Source organism: Bos indicus x Bos taurus, chromosome X (assembly GCF_003369695.1).
Source record: "Bos indicus x Bos taurus breed Angus x Brahman F1 hybrid chromosome X, Bos_hybrid_MaternalHap_v2.0, whole genome shotgun sequence".
Classification (NCBI taxonomy): domain Eukaryota; kingdom Metazoa; phylum Chordata; class Mammalia; order Artiodactyla; family Bovidae; genus Bos; species Bos indicus x Bos taurus.
This window is the reverse complement of record NC_040105.1, coordinates 17,593,797-17,621,785: the sequence shown is the minus strand read 5'-3', so window position 1 is coordinate 17,621,785 and position 27,989 is coordinate 17,593,797. Positions and strand designations below refer to the sequence as shown.

General features: G+C 46.4%; 1 protein-coding gene across 9 annotated transcripts in view; it reads left to right on the top strand.

Moving 5' to 3' along the window:
* SH3KBP1 (SH3 domain containing kinase binding protein 1) overlaps nucleotides 1-27,989 on the top strand; it is a 333,390-nt gene that overhangs the window by 268,289 nt on the left and 37,112 nt on the right. For all 9 annotated transcript variants that reach the window (XM_027533395.1, XM_027533394.1, XM_027533396.1 and 6 more), the window contains 3 exons: nucleotides 10,074-10,125; nucleotides 12,800-12,880; nucleotides 15,664-15,823. In XM_027533395.1, the coding sequence (XP_027389196.1) occupies nucleotides 10,074-10,125; nucleotides 12,800-12,880; nucleotides 15,664-15,823 (293 nt within the window). The remainder of the gene's footprint in view (nucleotides 1-10,073; nucleotides 10,126-12,799; nucleotides 12,881-15,663; nucleotides 15,824-27,989) is intronic.

Sequence of the window (27,989 nt, the reverse complement as noted above, 5' to 3'; positions counted from 1 at the left end):
GTGTGTGTGTGTGTGTGTATCCCTCTGATCTGTACTTTCTCTTTCTTTGTGAGAACACATTTTTACAATGCTGTGGTTTAAATGAGCCAGTCCATCTTTGTTTGCCTCGCGGCAAGCATGTTGTTTCTCTAATGACACTGTAACAGGAAATGTTGAAAAGTTAGAAGCACTTTACATTCTAAGAGGAATGTAAAGAGGAATTCTACAGTGATTTGGTCTATTTGGTCTTTTCCAAGCTGTTCTTCAGCACAGAGCTCTTGGCTCAGGCTTTCTCATGCCTTCTGCCCACTTTTTCTGGCCTGTGTTCTCTTCATGCCCATGGGGGCTTTATTACTGGACCATGAACTTTGACCCATCACGTTCCTATGGAATTGAGGTTCAGGAAAGGTAGCTACAATATTAGTGGGTTGATTACCAAGGATATTAAACAGCATTGGTGATGTGTACACTGCTTAGATGGATGGATATGATTGTTCAAGGAGCCAGATGGTGTTTGTACCCACCAAGATTACAGCCCGTAGATTGGTTTGAACAAACGGCTGCACGTTTTAGGCTTTTTGATAGCTGTCTTTCTTGTTTAGCTGAAGGATGCTTGGTTCCACATCTGTGTTCTCTCTGGGATTTAAGTTTGAGGTTCAGAGAATTCTGCTTCCCAGTGTTTTCTAGATCCTTGAGACACTGCTGGTCTGGGGACCACACTTTGTCAGCCTTACCTGGAGCTTGTTAGAAATGCTTGAACCTCACCCTAGACCTGTGCATCAGAACCCACGTTTTATCAAGATCCTCAGGTGACCTGTTTCCACATTACGATTTGGGAAGCTCTGGTGTAGATGCAGGTGTCTGTCTAAGTGATGACAACCCCACCTTCTAGTTTCTAACCATATTTTAGGAGGAGAATAAATTCGTAGAACAGAGAAGGGCTCACCATTTAGTAGACGTCTTACACCAAGCAAAATCATTTGAGCCATTTTTATTGATAATGGTTGTAGTGGTGGGTTATTGGCTAACAGAATTCATCCCTGAGGAAAAAAAGACACTAGCCCTTGGCAGTATCTGTATAGTAAATGTTTAAAACTGTAAGACACAGGAAAGAGGTTTGGCAGACATTTGTAGAACGTGGTTGTGACTCTAGCCTGCAGCATTGAATAGACGTGAACTTGAATCCTGGCCCTGTCACTTAATTGTTGTGTTCAAGATCAACTCATTGACTGTTTCCTCAGTATCTCTGGATTCTGCATCTGTGGATTCAATCAACCTTGGGTTGAAAATACTAAACAATAAATTTCAGGAAGTTCCTAAAGGTAAAGCTTGGATGTCTTGAATTTGCTGTGTAGTGACAATTATACACATAGCATTTACAACCATTTATATAGCATTGACTTTGTATTAGATATTATAAGTAATCTAGAGATGACTTAAAGTATAGGGGAGGATGTGCATAGGTTATTTGCAAATACTCTCCCATCTTATATGAGGGACTTGGACATCTGTGGATTTTGCTCTCTGCAGGGTTCCTGGAACCAATCTCCCATGAATACTGAGTGACGACTGTGTTCTCATGTATTAAATTGCAGGAATAATCGTACCGACCTTGTTAAATTGTTGAGAAGATTAACCAAAATGACACATATGAATTCCTTAGCACAGCGCCTGGTTCTTTGCGAATGCCCCATACATATTAACTATTCCAGTCTTTGTAATTACTATTAGCACAAGTGTGAGAAGACTCCAGCTAAAACTGTGCAACAGTGGTAGAAATCTGACTCCAGTTCATCACATCAGCACAGAGTTAGCTTGGTGTCTTGGTGAGCTTCCCTGGGGATCCCAGTGCATCTACGAACTTTGATGACTAGCCTTTAAAAAGAAATCTAGTGCCTTATGTATGTGTAGAGATAAGCGAGTACAGGATGGCACAATCTTCGTGTCTTTTTGAATATCTGGTGGGCATCTGCTGCCTGGCAGTGATGTTTTATGTTTATTCATTCATCTCTGTATCTAATGGGTTCCTTCCTTGGACAGGCTGCCATACTGGTTGATGGAAGTGAAGAAGACTCACATGGCCGCTGTCCTTGTGAGCTTAGAGTTGGGTAGCATGGGACCACCCAGACTACCTGTTTGAGCCTGATAAAGGGTGTTCACATCCAAAGCATTTGGATGCCAAGGCCTCCATGGTGACGCCTCTCCCTCTGGCTAAAGGATCTTAGCAAGCTCGCCATCCTACCAGACTTTTGCCACCTTCTTGATTCTGACTGAGGTAGTATGGTTTTGAATGCTGAGATAAAATCTGGATAAATAGTTTAACAAATGGACAAAGCCTGTGGTTGCCTACCTTGTAGCACCCTGCCTTCTAGTCCCCAGTCATATTTTATGGGGCAATAAATTCGCTCAAGTGGGAGTCCATGGCATACTTTTCTAGAAGCGCTGCTCTATTACATAAAATATTGCAGGAGGACTCCTGCTGAGAGAGTGAAGTTGTCAGTGATGAGTGGACTCGTCTTGGCTTGCTCACTGAGGCATGCGTGCTCTTGGGGCCCATGGGCATCTTTCCCACCCCAGACATGCAGCCACCATCTCTCTGATAGGTCTTTTACCTTTGTTCCTAAGAAGCAGAAAACTCAATTTTAGGGAAACAATAGTTATACCTGTCAGACAAAGTAATACCTACAGCTGAGAAGTGATTGTATAATGTGACATTTAGCTTTTAGAAGATTCAAAGTATTACATCCTTTTCATCCCCTCTGACCTATAAAACCCACCAACCAGCTTTGCACTGGTTGTTACACCAGCCTTTATTACTGCACCCAGAGTGTTGGTGAGTTGGTGACAGCGTGACTGGAGACAGGGCTGTCGTGTGCGGAGTTGACTGTGTAAAGATGATTAGAATCATTAACACAAATGCATGGTGTGAATGACAGAGCCTGCAACATGATTCTGCCATCGGATTCAGCAGATGTCATCTTGTCTTGCCAGTGGCTGGGGTTGCAGTCACTCACCCAGAAAAGAGGACGATGTGCGATGATTAGGGTAGACAGCAGCACACAGCATTTATTCAGTGGCAGACCTCTTGAATCAGTAGGCATCAGCAAAGCCTTCTGACAAGGCTGGCGTATTTTCTTCTGGGGTGTGGATTCAGGTGGTTACTCCCAGGCCTTTTGGAACTCCTGGAGGTCTTTCTTTCAGAGGGTCCTCTCACACTGGGCTTGCAGACTCTGGGGCTTTTCCCTAAGACATTTCCGAGAGCACTGGTCAATCTCCGGGTGCAGATTTTAGAGCAATTATATAAGCCGTTTATAAGAGAACCTAGATTCAGTGGCTGCCTGTTTATTTTGAGCCTCAACAGGAAAATTGAAAATTAGAATGGAAAGATTAAATGTTCTGAGAGCTCTGATGAAGGGTCGTGCATGCTCTGTTGTCCGGACTGAGGGAAAGCAGGGAACTTAGACTCTCTGAACTGCAGAAACATCTTCATCATTAAAAATAACAACAACAACAATAATAAAGATAGAACAGGTATCCTGAAAGGTAACGTTTCTGAAAGACAGTGTTTTAAGAAAGTCTCGGGATCCAGTTCTTCTAAGAGAAAATGTTCTGATTACCAGACAATGATACTGTGCTTGTCTGCATGGATTTGGGGGCTCATGAGCTTGTGCCATGTTGAGAATCAGGACGTTGCTGAGAGGCCCAGAGGCATTGCCCTAGTGGAGGGTCTGCCTCTTGGCCTCAGGGACACAGAACCCTACCCTTAAAGAGTTTGAAGGGTACCTGTGACTGTGACGCAAACTCACATTGGCAAACTCACAGAGACTTACTCAGGGAGCAGACTGGCAGCTTACTAATCATGACAAGAACTGAAATATCAGCCCATCTGGAGCATGTGGGTCTGCCTGCCCTGGGCATTTGCTCCCTGTGGGCCTGATTCCTTAAAATCCAGATTCTATAGGAAACCACATTTGTTTGGTACTTTCCAGGAGAGCACAGAATGAAAGGAAAAGGAGCTAGTTATTTTCACAAAGGGTCTTATAGTTGTAGCTTGAGGTCCCTCAGGCACCAGGGGGTAGGGTGAGCCGAGGGAACTGGGTGTTAAGTTCAGTTCAGCAAAGCCTAGATGATGCTGGTGAGAGCCCCACACCTGTGGCTCCAGCAGCTCTCCATTTTTCTCTGTTTTCATGGCTGCGGATACTTCCCATCCATCATCCATCTTTGGACACACAGCGGTACAATCAAGTGCGTTTCCCATCGTCTCCATTACAATTGAGTGCCAACCTTAAGATGGTTTGGTGGGAATTTTGTAGGTTTCAAAGTTTTATAGGAAAGGATCTCTCTTGCTTGATTCACATGATGACTCGTCCTCTCTAGGTGACTTTGGTGATTTAACTTGGACCACATTCTCTTTACCAAGTTCTCAGGAGGCCCCTTACCTTAGCCCCCGTCATCTGATAATCTAATTTACACCACTATCCTTGGCCAGAATTTTCTTTATTCCTAGTCATGAGCTTCATCCTTTTGAGAACCACTATCCTTTCTAATTTCTGAAGTTGCCCAATGAATTCTTTCCTTCTTTTTAGTCTTCCAAAAAGAAATATGTGCTTATTAATAAGCAGCATGATGAATAAAACTTGCCTTTGACATTATTTGTCTGTACATTTGATTTTCTGGGTAATTTTGCCTGCAGAGATGGGGATCATTGAAGTGTTGATGTTGCCCCAGTGATAATGATGGCCTAATGACAGAGCACCAGCTGAGTTTCTCTGACACGGCCTGGGTGGCACCCCTCTTCCTTCTCTTTTGGTACTTACAGCTTTTGTTTTTCCAGCTGAGCAGCTCATTTAGTATACTCTTGCCTGAAGTGATTCTTTCTCATCATGCCATCTGAACTATAATCTCTTTGAAGACAGACCCCGTGTCCCAAGCTTCACCTTCATAGGGTCTAACAGTATGTGTCTTAGTCAAGTCAGGCTGCTATAACAGATACCATAGACTAGGTTTATAAACAACAGAAATTCATTTCTCACAGTTCTGGAGGCTAGGAAGTCCAAGATTTGGCATCTGTTGAGGGCTCTCTTCCTGGTTCATAGATAACTGTCTTCTTGCTGTGTCCTCGTGAGGTGAAAGGGGTGAGGGAGCTTTCTGGGGTCTACTTTTTAAGGGCACTAATCTCATTCATGAGAGCTCCACCCTCATGACCAATCTCTTCCCAAAGGCCACATCCCCAAATACCACCACACTGGGGGGTAGGTTTCAGCAGAAGAATTTTGCGTTCATTCAATGGGCAAATATTCAGTCCTTAGGAGCATGGTTAATATACATTTGGCACTAAGGAATGCCTTGTCATTTGGTCACTTGGTGACAAGGTGTACCTTCCCTTCCTTCTGCCCCATTGTCCTCCTAGCTGCTCTCCGTGATAGTATGAAAGAGGAGGAAGAGTAGAGGGAGGGGCAGGGAAAGCCAGGTCCCTTGTCAGATTTCTCTTTTCCATACAAAGCGGGGTCCAGATCCACCATGCAGTTGTGAGGTCTGGCCATGGAATCAAAGCATCACTTTCAAGGTGGGATAAATAGAGTAAGGAGGCAAGCCAAGGGGTTGAATTGAGAGCACCTTAAGGAGAAACCGAACACCAAAGCCTGGGTGACTACCCAGCAGGCTGACAATCTGGATGAGCCCAGCCAAGAGGCAGACTGTGGATATAGGCCACCGGCCCAGAGCCCAAGAAGAGGAAACTCGAGAGAGACCCTCCCAAAAGCAGGTTTTGTGGTAGCTCTCGGGATCTCCTGTGGGCGGAACCCTGTAGGATACAGAGGGGCATAGCCCCAGATGCACTCTTCAAAGTGTTGTCAATCCACCAAGGAAAGGAGAGGAAAGGGCAGAGTGGAGGCTTCTATGTGTTTCTAGAGCCATGAGGGTTACCCTGATCAGGAGCTGTGTATTTGTGTCCCCTGTCCAGCCTTACATGTAGACACCTCCAGAAAACTTAGCCAGGGGCCTGGAGGAGGGTTTCCTTCAGTCTCAAAGTCAGGCTGAAATTGGCTTCCACAACCTTACCATCTCCCGCTGACAAAGGGCCCTGAAGGGCACCCAGCCATCAGGAGTCCACTCCTCTGGTTACTTTCAGCAAGTCATGTGTCTGGGGCCAGAACTCTGAAGACAAACTGGCTTGTGAAGCATAGTGACAAATCACAGTTCTTGTCCAGGAGGATGGTTGGGACTGGCCAGACTTGCCACACAAAGGCAGAATCAGTGATGAAATCCTTCAGCAGGAAGCAAAACTTGCCTTCCTGCTGTCTTCACTCCAGAACACCCAAATCTGTTTCCTTCCTGGTCATAATAGGAAGAAATGAAATCTGGTTCAAATATCCTTTGAAGGATGGTGTTTGCTTCTGTGTCCAAGCCACAGATCTCCACACAGGGAGGCACACACACACATGGGCCTGTATGCTCTGCACATATGAAGATCAGGGAAGGCATTCTTCTCTCCTGGAAATTAGAAGATGTTGGCTCATTGACTTTCTGAGGAATATTTTCACTTTGGTTCTTTTTTTAATGAAGTGCCACAGTCTGGACAATGAGAGATTTATTTTAGCTCCTGTTAACATGGCTGTTAACGTGGCCCCTCTGGGCCTGAGTTTCCTCAGCCTAAAGGAGACCTTCAGATCACTCAGAGCTCTGACATCCTCTGTTCTTAGCACCAACCTGCCAGTTGAGCAGGATGACACCACCTGGGCTTGGAGCTGGAATGGTTTATTTTCACTATGGAGGGAGGAGAATAAATAGAACAAGTGCCTCTAAAAAACTCATGACTTAAAATACTTGACTGAGTTGAAAGGCTGTTTCTGTCTGTGCACCTACAGGAGCTACTTAATGCTGGTAAACTCAATAGAGAAAGCACTGACCTACTGCTTATCCTGGAAAATCAATTATGTGACACGCTTATGTCTTCTTATTTGAGAATCATGAACTCTTGTGATGGATTTTCTACTACCACCAATGTACCCTTCTCAGTTCTCACTGCCCTGTCTTCTTGTGGCATTCAAAGAAAACATCGTTGTCAGCTCACATGAATACTTTATTCATCATTTGGGGGGGGGGGCAGTCTAGAGCTACACGGAACCCTGGTTTTGTTTAGAATTAGCTTCAGAGACATCCCTTTTGAAAAAAATGTGGCATCATTTCTCATGTAAGGAGGCAGGAAGGCTAAGTTTGATGGAATCAGGGAGTGAAGTCAATCAAAGGGGAAAAAAACAGGACAACTTGTAAACCTCCTCTGCTACTAAGCAAAGCAGGCACCTGGCCAGCGTCAATCAGGCTTGGTGGATACAAGACAGACAGCTCACCAACTGCTCCTTCCTTTCCAAACTGCCCCACCTGCCTCTGCAGCTGCCAGGGTTCCTGATACCACCTTATACCCCTGTCTCCTTCCTCTGCCCTCCGAGCAGGCACTTGGCATGACTTGCTCTCCACACACTGTCAGGGAGCACAGTCCTTCCTGTCTCCTCTCTTGGTGTCCCTCTGCCCTGCCCTGTCACATTTCATGTGTCTGTTCCATGCCAAATCTGACACAACACTAAGGGTTTCTTTTTCATTTGCACAGTAATCTTGGAAAATATGACTTGTAATTGTCTTTTTTTATCTGAGGCCCTGTGGTTTGAGGCCAGGTCGCTGGGGGAACGGCCTCAGCAAGAGGAGGCTCATGCGAAATTGGTTAGACAAATGTTCCAACAACTGAGAGTGAGGAAGCCGTTCAGGGGGTGGGCATGGTTGGGGCTGGGCTGGGAAGAATTGGGCCAGAGGGTGTTGGCAGTTTCGTACATAAGAAATGACTCTGATCCGGAGGTAAAGGAAGGTTAATTGGCAGGGTTTCAATGATAAGTTCATTCGGTAAACACATATCTGTCCCCAGTCTCATTTCTACAGAGACAGAGAAGGAGGGGAAAGGAGCCAGGGTAGAGAACTGGAGGGGGCTGGCAACAGGGGAGAGAGCAGTAAGCCCTGGCAATGGAACACATTGGACTGGTGGAGGGCCTGCCCCCATGCAGAGGGGACCTTGCAGGATCCTTCTTTCTTTATTTTTATAATGAAGTTTGGACGCATGTAGACAGTACAGAAAAATATTAAGGAAGCACACATATGCACTCATAATCCTACAAGAGATCAGCATTATAGATTTCTGTCTTTCCAGTCTTTTTCACATTCTGAATGCATTGTAACATAGTTGAGCTCATACTCTAGCTGCAATTCGATACCCCTTTTTCCCTCCTTAATGTTAACATATGACAGTTCCTTGTGCTTTTGTAAACTCTGTGTGGTTTATGGCCGTGAGATGGTTTGTCTGTGGATGCCCTCTGGCAGCATGGCCGCTGCACAGGGGTTAAGAGCACGCCTACAAGACAGATAGCCCTGGCCTAGGCTCTTGGCCCCCTGTCCCGTTTACTAGCCTGGTGACTTTGGGAAATGACTTTATCTCTTGCAGCCTCAATTATATCATCTGAAAAATGGGCATGATAATATCACTCCTTTCAGAGTTGTCATGAGGCTTGGATGAGATGGTGCTTACTGATTCTCTCCATTTGTGAAACCACCTCCTCCTAAGAGGGAAGTAATAATATTATCTCCATTTTACAGATGGGAGCTTTCATCTAGGTGAGGTCACTTGCCCAGAGTCCACAGGTAAAAATGGAAAGAACCAAGCTGTGTAATGACGGCCACATTCTGAAGCCCTGCCTCTTGCCCACCATGTTATACTCTTACTTGGGGTCACTTGGCCAAATCACCCTGCTCATAGAGCAGAGCTGAAATTTCATATCCAGAGCCTGCATACTGTGATATGCCCTGAGATAGTTCTTTGTGGGTCTCGTATTCTGTAGGTTTTACTGAAAACCATCTCTTCCTGTGCCCTGGTACTGCATCAGGAACCGGGAGGCACAGGTGGGTTGGGCACTTTGGCTGGTCACAGTAGTGCTTTTTCAGCATGCAGAAGAGTCTGTGGAGCTTTTTAAAAATCACAAGTATATGATAGCCAGAGAGGGCCAGGAGAAGTATCAGCAGCAACACGGATCATATACTCAAACCTTCCCCAAGTCCATCTTTCCTTAATGATGTTTTTTCAAAAGCTATTCATTTACTTCTTTATTTGGCTGGTCCAGGTATTGGTTGTGGCATGCAGAATCATTTTAGTTGTCACATGTGGGATCTAGTTCCCTGACCAGAGAGCAAACCCAGGCCCCCTGCATTGGGAGCACGGAGTCTTAGCCACTGGACCACCAGGGAAGTCTCCCTTAATGACGTTGATAATGAGATGGTTCTCTCCTTGCCTTTGGCTCCCTTCTCCCCTGTCCAAGAATGGCGTCCAAGAATTCTGCCCTGGCTGGACTCTCAGCCCCAGGACATTTGCCAAGTCCAGCCCAACTGCCTCCGTCCTATAGCCAGCCAGTCCTGGGTGAGCCAGGAGATGCCATTGATTGCATTGCTGCTCATCCCCCTCTAGAATGATAGGGTGGGAGAGAAAAATAAATAGCAGCTGATAGGCAAAGAAACTCCGTTCCAGTGTCCAGGGTATGAATGGTCTGTGGGGGACCCTAGCAGCCTTGAGGTGAAAAGGGGCAAAAGGCTTAGAACCCTGCCCAGCCACAGGGGCTCCTCAGCCTGCATTTTGTTGCAGGTCCCACAGCCAGAGCCCATCTAATTTAGAGCCATTCCCAGTGACTCTTTCTGAATCGCTTGGTTATTCAGCAGATTAAATCTTAATTGCAAATGCGGTTTCAGCGTAGGAGTACCATTGTGCTTGCTGGTTTCAGGCCATTTTTGCTGAGCCGTGCTTTTCCAGAAGGCTGTTACAAATTTAGAAAGGGGGAAATGGTATTTCATTTGTCCATCAGAGCTTTGTTTTGCAGACTGGATTTATTTTAGTGTTTGTTTAAAGGTGCCAAAACCTGACATCCCTGGAGAGAGAATTGCTCAATTTTTTGGAGAGCTTCTTTGGACTGTCCAAGCTACATCTAGAAAACACTGTCTGTGGTCCTTATGTGAGAGGCCAGGCTTGCCAACAATCTCATGTGGTATCATTTTCATTAATTTTTCAGAGACCCAAGAAGCCACCTCCTCCCTCGGCTCCCGTGATCAAGCAAGGGGCAGGTAATGTACCTCTCGCTTCTGTCAACACACTATCTTTCTGTTTCTGTATGTTTACAGCATCCTGGGTAGAGCTCAAGAGCTTTAGATTCAAAGGCCACAGATGACCAAATTGGGAAGTAATGATTTGGTCTCAACAGGCAGGTTTTAAATACACTCCTGTTTTTCCTAAACAAGCAAATGTGTCATTAAAATGTATCCCCAATACAGCAACTACAGCAACAGAATCTAGCTTTCAAAGAGAATGACTGGAAAGACTTTGTTTTGGAATCAGCCAGCTTTGTTTGCTTTTTTTAAAAAATAAAAATAAACCACTTTTGTGGCCAGAAGAACTAGCTGTGTGCTTTGCCCGTGTCTGCCCATTGAGGGTCAGCCTGGGAAGAACTGCTTCCCATGGGTCATGGCGTCCCTGTGCATGGATGGCAGTGCTGAATTTTCAGTTTCTGTCCTGTGCGGTTAACCAAAATTTGTACTTACTTCACTTGCCCCCAACAACAAAAAAGTGTTTTTTTTCTAGCAATACTTTCCCTCATGACTCTTTTCTCATCTGGAAAAGAGTCCAGTTAATTCACTTTTTCTGTGGGCTTCAGATATTAAGGTTGAATAATATAGAAAGACTTGACGTTGTTCAACACTTGGTAACTCATTGTACACTGACGTCTCATACATAAAGATGAGCATTCCTAGTTCCTGGAAGAACTGCTCTTTAACATGGTTAGAAACACAGTTTAGGGAGAAATTCCTCCATGCATAGCTAGTTAAGTGGCATTTAAAAAAATTAACTCAAACTGAAGAAGAGCAGGGGTGTTTTTAATTCTGCAGTTACGATATTCTAATATAGCATTTAAAGTATGAATACATTTCCCGATTGGTTTATTCAACCCACTTGTTAGGAGTGATTTTTTTCTTCTGGCCCATCCTGTTGGGGGTAAAAATCAGCTTGACCTCACATTCCTTTCCCATTCCCTTTGGCATAGTTGAGAATTACAGAGATTAAGCCCCAAAATGGGATGTTAATTGCATCTCCTGCTCAGCCCCCATCCTTGTTTGTGTTGAGCAGTTTAACTTTGCCACCTAGTGGTTCTGGCTGGATAAATATTTTATTTTGCTGAGATGAAAGCAGGCTCTTGATTGGCTTTTTTCTGAAGACCCTTTTCCCTAGACGCCTGAGTGACGGGTTATGGAGACCAAGGAGGTGAGTTGAGTGGTCCCAGGCTCAGGTGGCCTGGAATGTCATTAGGGTTGGATTCTTCATGGGAATAGGACTGTCCATTCCTCCTGTGTCTCTCAGAATGGTGCTGAACTTCTTCATTAGCCTTAGGAGACCAGATTGTAGCATGGTAGGAAAATTATTATCCTTTTAAAACAGTTCTACCAAAGGTTGTACTGGATCTCTAGGGGTAAAGCATGATTGGCGTTTAATCTTCCTCGATGACTACTACTGTTCTTTTATCCTCCTGTATAATCTTGGATGCTGCTTTGTGACAGGGACATAGATATTCCTCTTTTCTTTCTCATTATATTTCCTTGTGTTTGGTTATTTGACTACAAAAAAATCAGGTACAGAACTGATAGAAATCAGATCCAGTGTTTAATTTGTAGTGAGTCATTAAAGAGATTAGGTAAAGTGTGTGTTCAGGGGACTCATTAAGTTCTTTTGGCCTCTTATGCCGTGTGATTGAAATTTTAGTACCAAGCACCCATCTATAGGGTTGGTCATATAAGGGATTTGTCAATCACTCAACCAAGTCCATAAATCAGAGGAGTACTTGTGATGGGTTTCATGCTTCAGCTATTTTCCAAGTGTTCTTATGAACCTGAGGGCACTGACGATGATGAAGGCCCCAGGCGAGGGAGCAGCTACAGTCCATGTGCGTGAAGAGGAAGTGTAAATTGTCCTGTTTGGGAAAATGTGGTACTTGAGGAATTCAGATGCAAAGGACCTAGGGAAAACCACCAATTTTTTTTCGTTATATCCCACCACTTAAAGGGATGTTCAAGAGGCCCAGACAACAGTTATAAAATAAGTCAGAGGGATGTAATATACAGCACAAGGAATATAGTCAATATTTTAATAACATTATATGGGGTGTAGTGAACAAAAATATTAAATCACTATGTTGTACACCTGAAACTATTGGATTGGCCAAAAGATTCATTCAAGTTTTTCCATAAGATGTTACAGGAAAACCCAAACGAACTTTTTGTCCAACCCAATAATATAATATTGTAAGTTAACTAACCTTCAATTAAAAAAAAGAATGCATGTTCTAGTTACCATTGCTGCATAACAAACCGCTCCAAATTTGGTGGCATCAAACAATGATCATCTTATCCCATGGATTTGTTTATTGATTTATACATATTCCCTACCCATACCACATGGTCTCCTGTGTCTACTTTGATGCTGAAGGAAGTCAGATTTAAACATCAAGAAATAGTAGTGGTGTTCTTGTAAATTAAGAATGTATAGGTAGGCAGAGTTAATGGCATATGCCAAAAGTGGCTTCTGCTCTGTTTCTAAGTAGCTTGTTTTTGCCAGATAACACCAGCCCTCAGATTAGGGGGGAAAAAATCTGTTGACTTTGCTGTACCTGATAAATATTTTAAATGCTAGTGCGTCTAATAAGTGGATAGGAAAACATTTGCTAATAATTGTTATCCTCCCCCTGCCCAGGTACCACTGAAAGAAAACATGAAATTAAAAAGATACCTCCTGAAAGACCAGAAACGCTTCCAAACAGAACAGAAGAGAAAGGTATGAAATCACGTCTTCGTTGGCACTTCTAGAACAGCAGGGGACAGAACTGTCTGTCACAGGGCTACTCCAGATTACCCACAGAATTTTCTTTTTCTTTGCAATATGCAATATGGTGATTATGGTTTTGTTTTGATCACTTTTAAATTTCCTGTATCTAAGGAAATAGGAGAGAGAGTGATTGTGGTGCTTCTTTGGGCCAGCATTTCTCATCAAATGAAAAACACCCAGATAGTCATTTAACACACTGGGGCTCTTTCATCCCAATGTTCTTGCAGTTACCGCCTTCCCCACACCAGACACTTTTCACTTTCATGCATTGGAGAAGGAAATGGCAACCCACTCCAGTGTTCTTGCCTGGAGGATCCCAGGGACGGGGGAGCCTGCTGGGCTGCCGTCTCTGGGGTCGCACAGAGTCAGACACGACTGAAGTGACTTAGCAGCAGCAGCCACACCAGCAGCAACCTGAAGTCAGGATGCCGAGTGTGAGTCCCCCGAGGGCCCGGATGTACCTGCCACGTTTTCTGGCTAGCCTAGTGCCCCAGGCGCTCATTACCTGCTGATGGGTGAGTATGGCTTAGAGAGATTCCCATCCAGACAAACGAAAGCTGTCAGTCATTGCTGGGCTTTTGACTCTGGCTACTGTATTATAGACACACGTCCCTGGTCAGGAATGTTGATGATGGGGCTGGCATGGCCAAACTGGGAGAAGCAGCCCGCTGCCCACAGTCCCCTTAAGGGGGTCAAAAATTATCATGTTCAGGGAAGTACCCTAACCTGTATCACACAGTCAGTTTTATGGCTGGGTTTGACTTCTACAGCCTGAGTGTCCCTCCCAAAGAAATCTGTATGCTGTGGAAGGACTGCTTTTATTAGGTGTCTCAAATTTGATTGATCACACATTTTATGGGAAAACTGTTAGGTTATTATTATTAACAGGAGGCAGAGCAAATTCCATTTTAAAAAGCAGTTATTTGTAAGTCACAAGAGAAATGCTGAATTAATGCACACAATTATTTGTAGGTGCTCCTGGGTGGCCTCATGAAGCTTTATTGTGAAATGTAATATTTTATATCAGTGTGCCACAAGTTTTACCAACACTGCAAGTTCTTAAGAAGTTATACGTCTTTCTTTCAGAGTGAAGAGTTAAAACTTGAGTTGTAGAAGCTCACTGTGAAGGCCAGGTCTGCATCACAGATCAGTAAAATTACTCAGCATCCGAATAGTTCTTTGATAGAAGTGTGCATGTTGTGACATAGCTAAACACCGCCTCTGTCCTCATAGGGGACATGTGGCTGCTTTTGGGCTTCTCGCCAGGCTCTGTGTTGAGGACACTGCCTGCTCTGTTCCATGCTGACTAGCATATGGCCTTGGCTTACATGTGAACAGCCACCCTAGTTGGCTGGCCAAATGGCCGCACACTTCTGCTTCCTTCCCCTCTCATAATGCCTTGCTCTAGGCCGCAGTGGGTCAGGGTGAAGACGCTCTGGTCCAAAGCCACAGGGAAGCTGGTGAACCAGCCCCACCTTGAGACTCGACCTCCCTAGTAGGTGGGCACAAACCCTCTCTCCCATTCGTTCTGTAGGCTGCCAGAGTGCCCGTCCCTCCCAGCAGGAGGAATCTCCGCTCCTTTGTATTTTAGCAAAGCCCTTCTTCCTCTGGTCCCTGAGGACCAGGAAGAGTTCCTAGCAATCCACACTCCCTTACTGAACTTTTGTGGGGCTGAGCACAGTGATGTCTGTATGATACCTGGTGGGCTTTTTAAAGCTTTGCCAGTTGTCCAGGTCGCCCAAACGACGTGAGTTTGTGTCTGCAAGTAACACGTGTTCAGGGTTCCAGCTTCCGAGTGAACACAGCAATGCTGCCAGTCCCCCAACAGGCAGCTCTCTGAAGCCCTGTCTTTACAGAGAAGCACGTGGGTGTGGGCTCTTCATAGCACACACAGGGCAAGGTGAATCTGGGACAGAATACAGGAAGCTGCCACCAAACTCTGCCCAGTTTGGCCACTAGATCTGGCGTAACTTCATTCTAATAGCTATGAAGCCCTAAACCCTCAGCAACTGATTACCTGTGAAGTCCCAGTTTAACTTCCAAGGTGAAACTGTGCACAGAGAGAATCCAGACTCAGTTGTTGTTTTCTGAAATGCTCCCTTGTTATTGGTTCCTGGCACTCTACACAGGCTGACCTGGGAGGAGACAGGCTTTTTTCTTCCCCACAGCCTACAGGTCCCGCTGGTCATTGACCAAACCCATCAGCCATTTACCAGGCGCATGTTCAGTGCCAGGCCCCATGCAGGTCCTAGACAGATGCCCTTGGGGGCTGACCGCCTACCGGCTGGGCCAAGCATACAGACACCCACAAAGTATTCAAGTGGAGCTTGTTTATAAAGGGCTGTCCTTCATGGCTCAGGAAAGGGAGTAGTAGGAAAGTGTGCCTCTGAGGGTGGGTCCAGCTGTTGAGAAAGGAACATGATGGTGTGACATTGCAGTCTGGGAAAATGTGAGTAGGCCCAGTGAAGTGTGAGTGGGAGTTTTCCAAGGCTGGGCAGGGACTGGAAGGACCCTCGGCCAGAGGGACCAGCATGAGTAAAGGCGAGCAGTGGCCTGTGATTCTCTAGGACTTTTTCTAACTTGACCAAGAACAGATGATGCTCTTTGCTTCCATCCTCACCTTGGCAAACAGCATCAGTGTTTTGTTTTGTTTTGTTTTAAGCAAGAAGCACACAGTCTTCGGTACTGTCCCTTACATGAGTTCTCTCTGTCTTCCTTATGCTTCCTTAAAGAAAGACCAGAGAGAGAGCCAAAACTGGATTTACAGAAGCCTTCTGTTCCTGCCATACCACCCAAAAAGCCACGGCCGCCCAAGACCAATTCTCTCAGCAGACCAGGCGCGCTACCCCCGAGGAGGCCAGAGCGGCCCGTGGGTCCCCTGACCCACACCAGGTACTGCGCTGCTCTTGATGCCGAGGGTGGGAGTGGGGTGGGGCAACCAGAGGACACTGGACTCCGGCCACTTGGGTCCTTGCTCCTCTGCTTGGGAAGAAGTGGGAGCGAGGCTGGGAGGCACAGCCTGGGTTTCAGGATTACAGATGAGAATCCAGGTCCTGGCATCTTGGCCCTGCTCACGTGTGGGAATTCCCTATGCACCCTTAGAGCAAGGCCAGCTGCTCTTCAGACCAGAAGTGCTAGAGGTGGCCTGCCTTCACCCCTGGAGGTCCTCTCACTGGCTGCTCCATCCCTGAGCCTCTCCCTGCTCTGTGGCGCCTCCCTCCGCAATCCCAGGTTCCCCCTGCCCTTGGCTGCACAGCCATATTGTGGGCCCCAGGACGTAGTCTGGCAAAGATTGCCTTAGTGTCCATGTCTGTGGACTGTGAGACCCTCAAAGGCAAGGGGCATGCTTCATTCAGGCATGAGTTCTGACATGGGCCTGGCAAAACTCAAATGTGTTCTGCTGCTGACTGTTAGTGATATGATAGGATTAGAGTTGGACATTGTGCCTTCCAGACCCGAGATGCCTACCACAAGGAACAAGGGAGTGTTGCATTCTCTCCACAAGTTCATTGCTGGAACTTTCTACAGTTACTTGCACATTCTACGTGTTGATGTGATATACTGGAGCAAGTCGGTGGCTTAGAGTTCTTTATGTGGACCTGTCAACACATGGTCACTCACCGAATTTTTGTTCTTGTGAGCTAAGTTTGCACGTGGAGAATCTCGTGGGGCTTCGGTGCCCTTGTGCTGAGGTCAGGCAGGCTTCCGGGCCTATGTCATGGGAAGAGGGCAGCCTCAGCAGGTCACTGCCCCTCACCTCTCACTCCCCCTGTCTGTAGATTGCGGGGATCATGGAATGCATCTGAAAGGATGGAAGGATATAATTCCCAAGTATGTAGCCCTAGGGCTATAAATCAGTTTCACTTGCATTGTCATATTTATGATTGTGTATCAAACTGGAACAAAAATAGCTCACTTTACATTTTAGAAAAAAGGTTCAACCATGGTAAAATACACACAATACATGATTATCTCAGGTGTGTGAGCCCATTGGAGGAGCGGCTGGCTCACCCATGGCATTTGGCAGGTGTCCCCCAAGATCCAGTGAAACAACTGCCCCCTATGATGTCCTGGGGGGAAACTAATGGGACCAGGGCCACTGTTGAGTTGGTCAGGCTCCTACATGCTGTGTCCTCTTCTGCCGACTGACATGCACACCACGAGGCCACTTGACAGCCACAGTGACCTGAACAAGGGCCGCATCAGTAGCGTGGTTGGCCCAGGGCTCACACTTCAGAAGGAAAGGGGTATGTATGTGAACATTAAGTGCTTCTGAAGAGAATATGTGCTCCACACTCAGGGAGGGTGGACCAGCAGAGGTCGTACATCACTTTGTGGTGGTGAAAGGAGAACAGAAGCCACGCTCTGCCAAATTCTTACAGCCTTCCAGGGACCACAGGCGTTTCAGTGAAGTCAATAACGATTTCCAGAATACTCCTGCCAATCTCTCTAATGATCTGATCTGAAGAGAAGTGCAATTCCAGTAGCTTCTGCGCTTTCGAAGGTTGCTCTCAACTGTCTTGTTAGGAGATAGGTGTGGGCCTTGTGGGCCATCGATTAGACCTCCAGAGAAAGTGGGCCTGAATGATAACTACCAGTCCTCTGGACTCACAGAGGCCCCACTTCCCCGCCACCTCTGCTTAGCTCTTCCCTTCCCCCCAGCTCTTGCAGCATCCAGTTGTGGGTCAGAAGGACGAGCCACTGAGGAAGATGCATGAGAGGGGTTTAGACAGAGGCCGGTGGGAAGCATAGCTGTTGTCGACCTCATGTGTGACGTCTGAGCAGCCTGAGAGAGGATGAGTGGGCAGTCCCCGACCTCCCAAACCCCCAGGGCACTGGTTTACAGAAAAGAGGGAGCAGGAGGCAAGCTCCAGGCTTCCTTCCTGCCAGCCCCAGGAAGTGACAGAGCTGGACAAGGAGGAGCTGGTACCTGCTCTGGCCCCTTGCTCAGCCAGTTGGAGGGAGAACAGTGCCCACTCCCACTCGGTGGTTCTCAAACTTGAGTGTGCATCAGGGTCACCTGGAGAACTCATTTGCACACATTGCTGGATGCCACCCCACAGATGCGGTTGGTCTAGGGGAGGTCTGGGAATTGACATCTCTAACAAGCTCCCTGGTGATGCTGACACTGCCAGCCCACATCCACGTTGTGAGAACCTCTGGTCTGCATTCCCCTGGGTTTTTGGTGGCACCTCCTCCCTTCCCTGTCTGCCTCTCCTGCACCCGTTAGTGCTCCCCAGCTGTCCAGTTAGCATGCCCCTCTTCTGGAAGCCTTCCCTCATCCCTCACAGTTGCTCTCTCCTTGAAACGCCTGACACCCCATGTGGAGCCTGGTGCAGGGCCCCCTGCTCTGCCACTTGGGATGTTCACACCCCCGGACTCCTTCCCCAGATTTAAAGCGGATCAGGAGTGTGTTTTGTCATCTCCACATGCTTTACAGGGCTGAGCATATGGTAGTGGCTCATTTAATACACTTGTTGAATGCCCTGGTTCTGAAAAGGGGGGGAGGTGCCAGTGCTTTCATTTTGTTCACTTTGGCTCTCCTGTACAAGCTCCCTAGCAGTCATGTCTGATGTTCCAGGTCACCTTGCATGCCATGGATTTCAACATAACAAAATTTAAGAAGATTGAAGAAAAGCTCACTGTTTCTCAGTATCTCACATGCTTCATATTTTTTGCTAAGCAGTTATGTTAGACAACCAACCCATACTGGTTTATGAACTTGTTTTGCTCTGCCAAATGAGTTGACTCAGGGATGTTCATGTCAAGTAGTTTTGTGTTGGTGGTCCTCCAGAGAAGGTATTGTCTGCTGTGCAAACCCAAATCCTCGCCGGGATTTACCTGACGGGATGGGTGGACGGGCGGATGGATGGACGGCTGGGTGAACACATGGATGCACAATCACCATTTGCTGTTCTTACTGAAGTGAGACATGAGGCGTTGCCTGCCACTCCAGCTGCAGTGTCTGGGCTTAGCTTCTTCTCACCTGCCAGAAAGCTCGCCGCCAAATGTGGCTTCCAGAAGAGATCAATTTCCTTCTATTTAAACAGGAACTAGCACCTTTTAGAAAAAGGAATATATAAGTTCGGTAAGAAAGGAGTCGTCTTTATTTTTTTTTTTAATTTTTTTTCCCAACTACAATTTTATTTTATTTTTAAACTTTACAAAATTGTATTAGTTTTGCCAAATATCAAAATGAATCTGCCACAGGTATACATGTGTTCCCCATCCTGAACCCTCCTCCCTTCTCCCTCCCCATACCATCCCTCTGGGTTGTCCCAGTGCACTAGCCCCAAGCATCCAGTATCGTGCATTGAACCTGGACTGGCAACTCGTTTCATACATGATATTTTACATGGTTCAATGCCATTCTCCCAAATCTCCCCACCCTCTCCCTCTCCCACAGAGTCCATAAGACTGTTCTATACATCAGTGTCTCTTTTGCTGTCTCGTACACTGGGTTATTGTTACCATCTTTCTAAATTCCATATATATGCGTTAGTATACTGTATTGGAGTCGTCTTTAGATGCATTCACTTAACAGGAATGGATTGAAGGACGTCTGTGTACCAGATCACGGGCTTCAGGAATCTTATCTAAGGGAACTGGGACACCAGCGTGATTTGGAGTCCGTCTGAGCAAGTAGCAGCCTTCCATTAACATACTTCTAAACAGTAAATGTAGGTAGAAATGTAACAGAAAAAAGAGACTGTTTCAAAAAAAGTCAATAACAGAGTTAATTTACAAATCGAATGATGACAGGAGATCCCCCTGGGTCCTAAGTGCCTCTTTGTTTGGAAGTCTGTGCTTTGGGGATGTGTCAGTTATTATCTCACAGCGTGAAAACAGTGTCTGCTAGTCTCATCCAGCCCACCATGTAACTAAGGCAGTCATCCAAAGAGCCTTCTGCCTACATCTATCTTCATACTTGAAAAGAGCCTACTTACTTTTTTGATATTTGATCATCAAGGTATTTCAAATGACAGAGTATACCTAAACCTTTTTGTATGTGTGTTGTATACACACAAATGAACATGTGATGTTGTACATCTCACAATGTGTAGTGTCGATTTAATAAAGATAGGGTCAGAAACCCCCATGAGAAGAGGTCTTGAACTTGAGAGAAGGGACCAAAAGGAAAAAAAAAAAGGAAAATCCAAGGAAAAGCTGGAAAGAAGCAGGCTGTCCTGAGCTCTAGGAGTCTGTTGCAGTGGGAGGCAGTGAGCCAGAACCTGAGCAGCAGAGCAGGTGTGTGCCTTCAAAAGAAAATAAACCCCAGAGGGAAAGAGGTAGATGCAGGCTGGATAGACCAGAACAGCTTTGTTAATCTTCCCCAACATGGACACCCCAAGTTGTAATAACCCATCATTTTCTTCCCAAAGAACAGGCAAGTGGGAGTAAGACCTTTAGTCTGCGTTGCCAGGGAGCTATGCTGGTTGTCTGGGGCAGCATAGGGAATGGGGGGCTGGGGGGACGGAACTTGAGTGATAGGGGCTCTGGGATGGAGGGAAAAGAAGTAAAGCCAAAAGAAGTAGGAGTCTGTGAGATGAGCAGGGATGGAGTGGGAGCTGGAAGTGGAGAAAGTTGATGGTCAGAGGTACTAGAGATGCTGGTCAGAAAGAGGAGATTGGTGTTCACAACTTCAGAGGTGGAGGGGGTCTGAAGATGGACATATCCACAGAGGGAAGGGCCCTGAATGTGGGTGGCTGAGGGTGAATGAAGGTTGTAAGTGCTGAAGGGACCAGGGGAAGGAGGAGGGGAATGGATTGCCTATATGGCTGTCACAGGCTCAGGAAGATGGCAAGAGCTGAAGTGAGATGAGGCTGATGTTCTCAAAGCCAGTATCCTCCGAGGTGGATGTCAGTGCATTCTGGGAGGTGATGACAGTCAGTCATGAGAAAGTTTCAGTAGTCAGAGTGGTAGCAGGCCATTAAGTCAAGAAGTTTTTAGGTGGCTGGAGTTGGTTACTGTGGCTCAAGCACCGCAAAAGGCACTGTCCCCTGGCTTCAGATGTGGAAGCCTGTGTCAGAGGAGGAATCTGAGTGAGAATACTGGCAGTCAGGTCTTGGATACCAGGCTGTGGGCATGAGGCCTGGTGGTTTCCCAGACCTGTGCTTCTTGGAAATGGTCTTAAATACACCAGGTGCCTTTCTCATGGAAGGCTGAAGGCTGTGTGGAGTCTCCTGGAACAGGGAACAGGTGTGAGGGACCGTGGAGTTGTACATTTTTCCCTCATAATGAAGAGGGATCTCTGAATATCAGAGAAACCCCGGGAGATTAGTGACTGTTGAGTCCTGAGACATTTTAGCTTGAGGCAAAGATTAAGTAAACATTTATATGCCAAATATCCACTAAGTACTTAGGGAAGGGCAGATGTCTCTCTGGAGACCAACTTGCCCACACAGAAATTAATTTTTCTTTAGATTTATGCAGGCATCCAGGCTGCTTCAAGCCCCTTGGGATACAAATTAGCCCAAAGTAAGCTGGTCTAGTGGTTCTATGACTTGTGTGGTCCCTGCACCCACCAAAAGAAAGCATTAAAAAAAAAAAAAGACCTTTGCTCTTATTAGCTCTAAGATAATCAATCATTTAATTTTTTAAAAAAAGAGGGAAATAAAGGGAGCCAGAGTGTACCCAAACGTTCCCTAAGCAGGCATGTAGAATGTGCACCCAGGTGGCCAGGCCACCATTTTGAGTTTGGATTGCTTGAGTATTCTAAACGTCTTTTCAGAGATTCCTAGGGATACGGCATGTGATGCTTGAGTGTTTCCCTTCTTCTCTACAAGTCAGGACCAAGATATGTCTTTGGAGAATTCAGGAGAGATCTTGGCTAGAAATTACAGAGGTAGGTGTCACTGGCTCGTAGATGGTAGTTACAGGCATGAAATGGCTATAATCACTCCAGGAGATTACAGAGAATAGGAGCAGTGGGTACAGACAGCAGTGGGGAAAATTGTTACTTATAGGGTGGAGGAAGGATGAGGAGCCGTGGGAAAGGGTGGGTGGGCGGTGTGGCCATGGAAGCTAGGAGAAGGGAGGGTGAACTGGCTACAGGCCAGTGGGTCTCACACTTGAATGTGTGTCTCCATCACCTGCAGGCTTGTTAAAATGCAGGTCGCTGCTCCCCAAGCTTCTAATTTAGGAGATCTGGGTTCAGGCCTGAGAATTTGAATGTCTAGCAAGCTCCTGGGGCTGCTGCTGCCATTGGTTTCCCACACCCACTATGAAAACTGCCACCAAAGTGAGAGCCAGGGAGACTGAAAGGCACTCGTGGTCTTTGGTCACTAGTTGGCCCTTGGTGATCCCAGTCAAGCTGATTCTGTACTAACTCAGGTTGAGTTGAAGAAATAACAGGTGGGCAACCGAGCACATGTAGACTTGTCTTGTGAGAAACTCAGCTATGGGGAAAAGATGAAAAATGGGTGCTAGACATGAACTCAGTGATAAGAGAGGAGTGTGTGTGTCATTCATTCATTTCAGAAATGTATCAAGTGCCTCCCCTCGAGCAGGCCTTCTGGGTGGCAGTTAACTCTCGTAACCAGGCCAGACCTTCTTGCTCACCCATTGCTCCCTGGGCTTTGGAGCCAGCCCCACCAGGGTCAGAAGTCCACCCCTCTGCTTCTTTACCCTGTGGCTTTGAGTACGGTAGGCACCTCCTGAGTCTCCATTTCCATCACTACCCCCAGGGCACCTGGCTCCTCAGCTAGTGGTTGTGAGGCCCTCAGTCTATCTTTTTTCCTCGCTGAGAGAGCTCAGTGGGTAACCTTACTGGGAGAGGGGTTGCCATATGGTGATAAGCAGATCAGGCTTGGTAGCCCTGAGGGAATGGGGAAATAGGGACACCCTCAAAACTGCACAACAAGGGGTCTCCAGGGAGTAGAAGCAGAGGGAAGGCTGGGGCCCGAGGGAGGGCGGGTGATGTATGGAGCACAAGAATCCTACAGGATACTAGAGAAACACCTGGTCATCGTGTAGAAATGTCTGTGCAGTATTTGCTGGCCTCATTTCATTTGTATGTATAACTCTCTCCATACATCTTTCTACCCTCACAAAGAATGAATTTTATTCCCTGCAGCAAGATCCGGCAGTAGTGTGGTTTAGCCTTAGTTCAGACTGAGCCACATTGATTTTCCTGCCAGTGATGGCCAGAGACAGGCAAGGAATCAGCAGCAGATAGTGGCACCCTGCATGGGCACAGTACTACGTGGTTCCTGTGATGCTTTTCCCATGGGCTGTTTCTTTGAACACTCTTCCTCCAAGTGACACCCACCCCCAGACTCTTCTCAGAGTTGCTTGATGATGAGAACTCCCTCCTCCAGGCATCTGAAAAGCCCCTTGCCCCTCTGAGATACCCGGCTGTGGGTCTGCAGATGAGGGCTGTGGGTGTCATTGTTCTTTGGCCTCAGGGGATATGGGGCTCGTCATGCCCTGGATGGGCTCTGGACGGAGGCCTGTTTCTACACACACTTGCAGAGTCTGCACAGAGAACAGAAATGTGGGGGAGAATTGAGCGGGCAGTGTCCCATCATCTTCCAAAGTGTCTTCACCAACTATAAATAGCCAAGCCTCTCTGTGCTCATCCAAACAGGGACACAGTGCAAGGGGAGAGCTGACAGGAAAACCACTCTGGTCCCCACTTCCTGCACCCCTGGCCTCACTGCTGCCACCATTTTGTCCTTTTCTGAAGGAAAGATTCAACCTCCCCAGGCAGGACGGGCCCAGGAAGGGCCATTATCACTGCTTTTTTTGTGAGAGAAATAGCTCTAGAAGCATCAAACATGTGCATTTTGATTATCACTGCCCCAAGGGTGGTGGGCAAAGATAGGGCTGGGTGTTAAGAAGCTTCTATCGAGTTTCAATGTGGCCATCAATTAACTGCATGATCTTGGGCTCATAGCTCCCGGCCTTGGAGCACAGCTCCCTTGTCCATAAGAAAATGGGGGCTTGAGCTGGGTAATCTCTACTCAGTTTTCATAATCAGAGCCTAAGTCTGAGATGTTATAATAAGGCAGCCTGGAAAGCAGGGGAGAGCATTCACTTCCTCTGACCTCGCATCCTCAGTGCATAATTGGACCAAGATGAAGGAGGTGAGGAGTAAGATAGGGTGATTTTGCATCAGAAGGGGCTGATAAAACAAGGTTGCGGGGTTGGAGCAAGAGAGAAGAGAGAGAATCTGCAGTCGTTTCTCTAGCAACTTCCCATCTGCCATCTGTCATCTCTGTAAGTGGGTAGACTCCCAGGCAGGATCCATCACTGATTCAATGGACATGAGTTTGAGCAAACTCCGAGAGACAGTGAAGGACAGGGAAGTCTGACACGCTGCAGTCCATGGGGTCGCAAAGAGTCGGGCATGACTGAGCAACTGAACAACAACCCAGGCAGGATGAAAGCTGGGGGGAAAATCAAAGATTGAAGGTGCCCCTCAGTGATTTTCTGAGAACAAGGGACAAGGATTTTCTGGTTCTTTTTTCTTTCCATTCTCTCCCAGCTTTTTTTCCCCCTGTAACAATTTTTAGACAGTTAAAACCCAAGCATTTACATGATAGTAATAGATCCTGCTGAGGGTCCAGAGGGGAGACTGACAAAAAGATTCATTGTCTGGACTTGGAGTCTTTTGCTTGGTAGGAATAAGTAGACTCACTGTTTCCCTTCATCCCCACTCTCCTCTAGAAGGGTTGTGGGGTCTTTGGGTGGATTTTAGCTGCTGCTGTTAGTGCTGCTGTTCATTCATTTATTTATCATACTTGTTTCCTTGCCTCCTGTGCACTTCAGCATCTTTTCCAGGCCACGTGTCTTGGCTTAACTGTCCCAACTTGGGCTAAATTGGGCCAGGCCACTGGCTGAGCTCATGTTCTCAGGGGATGCGCATGGTGAGTCTTCCACATTTCCAACTGTTCATGTGCCCCGTCTCACGTCTCGGATCTGAGGGGGAAGAGCAGGCCCCTCTGGGTTCAGGTATGTGATTTTTGTTTATTATTAGCACTTTTTATCTCGGGGAGCAAAGGCAATGTCCCCAGCCAGCAGTGAGCTGCAGTGACACAGGTGGCCAGGCCTCCACCCTGCCACATAGTCTCCAGGACCAGCAGGCTGAGTGAGGCAGCTCTGAGAAGTAGTCAAGAGCTTGCGCTCCAGAGTCAGAGTTAGTAGGTTCAAATCCAGATGCCACCACTCTGCTAGTTTTATAACCTTTTGTCGGCAAGTGGCTTCCTCTCACTGAACCTGAGTTTCCTGCTCTATATAATGAAAAGAAGGGCCGCCCAGGTGGGCTTCTCTGGAAAGCAGCCTCTGTGGCAGTGTTTAGAATGCAAGATACGTGTAGGGGTCAGTGCCTGTGGGGAGAGAGAAGGAAGCCATGTTGGGCAGAGGGAGAAAAGTTGTGATGCTGCCTTACCAAAGCTTCGGCCAAGTCCATGGAGCTCTGGGACTAAAACAACCCCTCTGACTTGTTGATGTTCAGTTGAAATGACTGAGACTTTTTTTTAAGTTAATTTTTTAACAACAGAAGCATTTTGTATTAGGGTCTAGGCGACTAACAATGTTGTGAGTTTCAGGTGAAAAGCAAAGGGACTCAGCCATACGTATACATGTATCCATTCTCCCCCAAAACTCCCTCTGAAATGGCTGAGACTTTTATACCATGAAGCGTGGGCTACCCTCGAAAGGCCAAAGGAGGCTCCCTGCAGCTGAGGTGGTCCCTGGAGGGGCCGGCACCTCTCCTAGCAGTGGGGAGGCGGGGGGACCCACTTCACAGAATGGGGCTCTGGGTGGTGCAGCTCTCTGTCTGCCACACAGAGGAGATTCTTCAAGGGACAGTTGGGGCAGTTGAATCTTACATGGAAGGATCTCATCTTCATGCCAGGTTCATGGTAGGCAGCCACTCAAGTGTGGTACTGCTGTTAGTTCTCTGGGATTGTGGGTTACACTTAATCCTGCCGGATGTCCTTGGGCTGGTCAGCCCATTCCCTGCGATTTCAGGTCCCTGGCCAGCAAAGCATGGAGACTCTTGGTTGCTAGTTGCCTACCCAAGTCACGTGTTTTAAGTGTCCATAATCAAATCCGCTGAAGAAATACAAGAAAAATAACATTATTTTGGTTTAAAAATCAGAGTTGAGTGAGGGTCACATTCCGACATTGTTGGCTATGTGGGGATATGCCTGCTTTCTTCTATTTTCTCCTTTTATTTAACAGCCATGGGCATAGAAACTCACCATAAAAAATAATCCTCACGGGAGCTAGTAAACTACAAAAGGATGAGCTCTTTCCTCTTTTGTTGAATTTAGTAACATCCTTTTTGCCAAAATGGTGCCCATGTGTTGGGCAGACTGGAGGAGAACGGGGACCATGGAGGGCTGCAGCCTCATTGGGTGTCAGCCGCTCCAAACATGTGCTTTGGAGAATTTCAGAAATTCTGCTATTTTTCAGAACTGAAATTCATTAGCTTTGTTGTAAGCATCTATAAATACAGTGAAAGGCATTTACAAATAGACATTGTAAAACGCTTCCACACCCACAGTCTGAACACTGTCAAAACACCAGCTGCAGCTTCCCTACTTGGAAGGATCAGCACCTTTTTTAAACTGCACCTACTGTGTTTTCAAAATAGGCTTGCTTCTGGCCCTGTGTAGAAGATAATTTCAGCTGAAAGCCTGTGTCTGCTCTTAGCATGAGGGATCAGAGCTCATTTAGAGATGGCGGTGTCCCAGTCTCCTTCCTGTCAGAATATGGCAGGCACTTTAGAATCTGGGGAGGGGTCATTCACGGGGGCTGTTTCCTATTTCTTTGGGCGGACGCGTCTCATCACCTGGCCCTGTCAGTGGAGGCTTTCTAACTCTACTACCCACCCACCCCTGCCACAGCTGGTTCCCAGGTGAGTTCCAGGTGTGGTCACAGGGGATCACAGAGGCCCCTGGATCCCGGAGATCCTTAAAGGAGAGTTTGTAGGTAGGGGCCAGGCAGTCTTGTCTTTTACCTAGATGATACTACTGGGGAGAAATGGGAGTGAACAGAAGCTGCCTGAATTGTATGCATCTTTTATTGAAAGTGAACTTTAAAAAAAAAAAAAGAGTGAACTTTCAAAGGAAGGAAAAATTCACCTATAGGCTTATCCTGGAGACAACTGCTATTAACATTTCAAACTGTTTCTTGCCCATCTTTTTCCTATGTATGACTCGGTTTGTTTTCTATCGCTTTTACATAGGTGTGATCATACTGAATGTTGTACAACTTTATGTCTTTTGGGGAAAAGTGTGATTCTTATAAATACATAATGCATTCCCATTTCATGAAAAAAAGGCAAATGTTCATTCATTCCACAAGTATTTTTGAGTTCCTGCCATGTACTAGGTGCTGGGCTGGTGCTAGAAATCACCCATCAGAATCCCCAGGAATAGCCATTCTAAATACATGTTCTTCTAGCCTTAAAATAAAAAATCCCTCTTCCTAATATATCAGAAGGGCATGTGGGTGGCTGTGAAGTAAGGTGTATGTCAATTTTAACTCGTGTTTTTTAGTTGACATTGTAACATAAGCATTTGTCCCTGTTGTCATGAACTACTTAATACATATCGTTTTAATGGTTATATCAAAGTCCATCAAATATCATAGTTTTTCAACTGTTCCCCTATTTATGAGAAATTCCAGTTCTTTTCAGTTTTCCTATTTTATAGATAATGCTGTGAGAAACATCTTGATCCACAGAACCCATTTGTGTATTTCAGACTATCTCTTTAGCATAGACCCCCAGATGAATGTTTCAAATGCTATGAATATATACCCCATTCTGAAAAATTACTACTTTTTACCCTGCCCTGGTCCCAAAAGGCTTGGAGGTAACTTTCGAAAATGCATATAAAAGAATAAAATAGTTAAAAGGGTGACAGTAAAGTGGAAATAAGGGCAGATAATACAGCCCAAGATCAGATGAGCACAGTAATGCACATAGAGTGTTCCACGGCCCCTCGGGAGAGGCTCATGTTGGACTGGAAGCTTCCATGTGTCAGACCAAAGAGGGAAATGGTAGCTACAAGATTCACAGTTCCCAAAATGCACGAATAAGCCA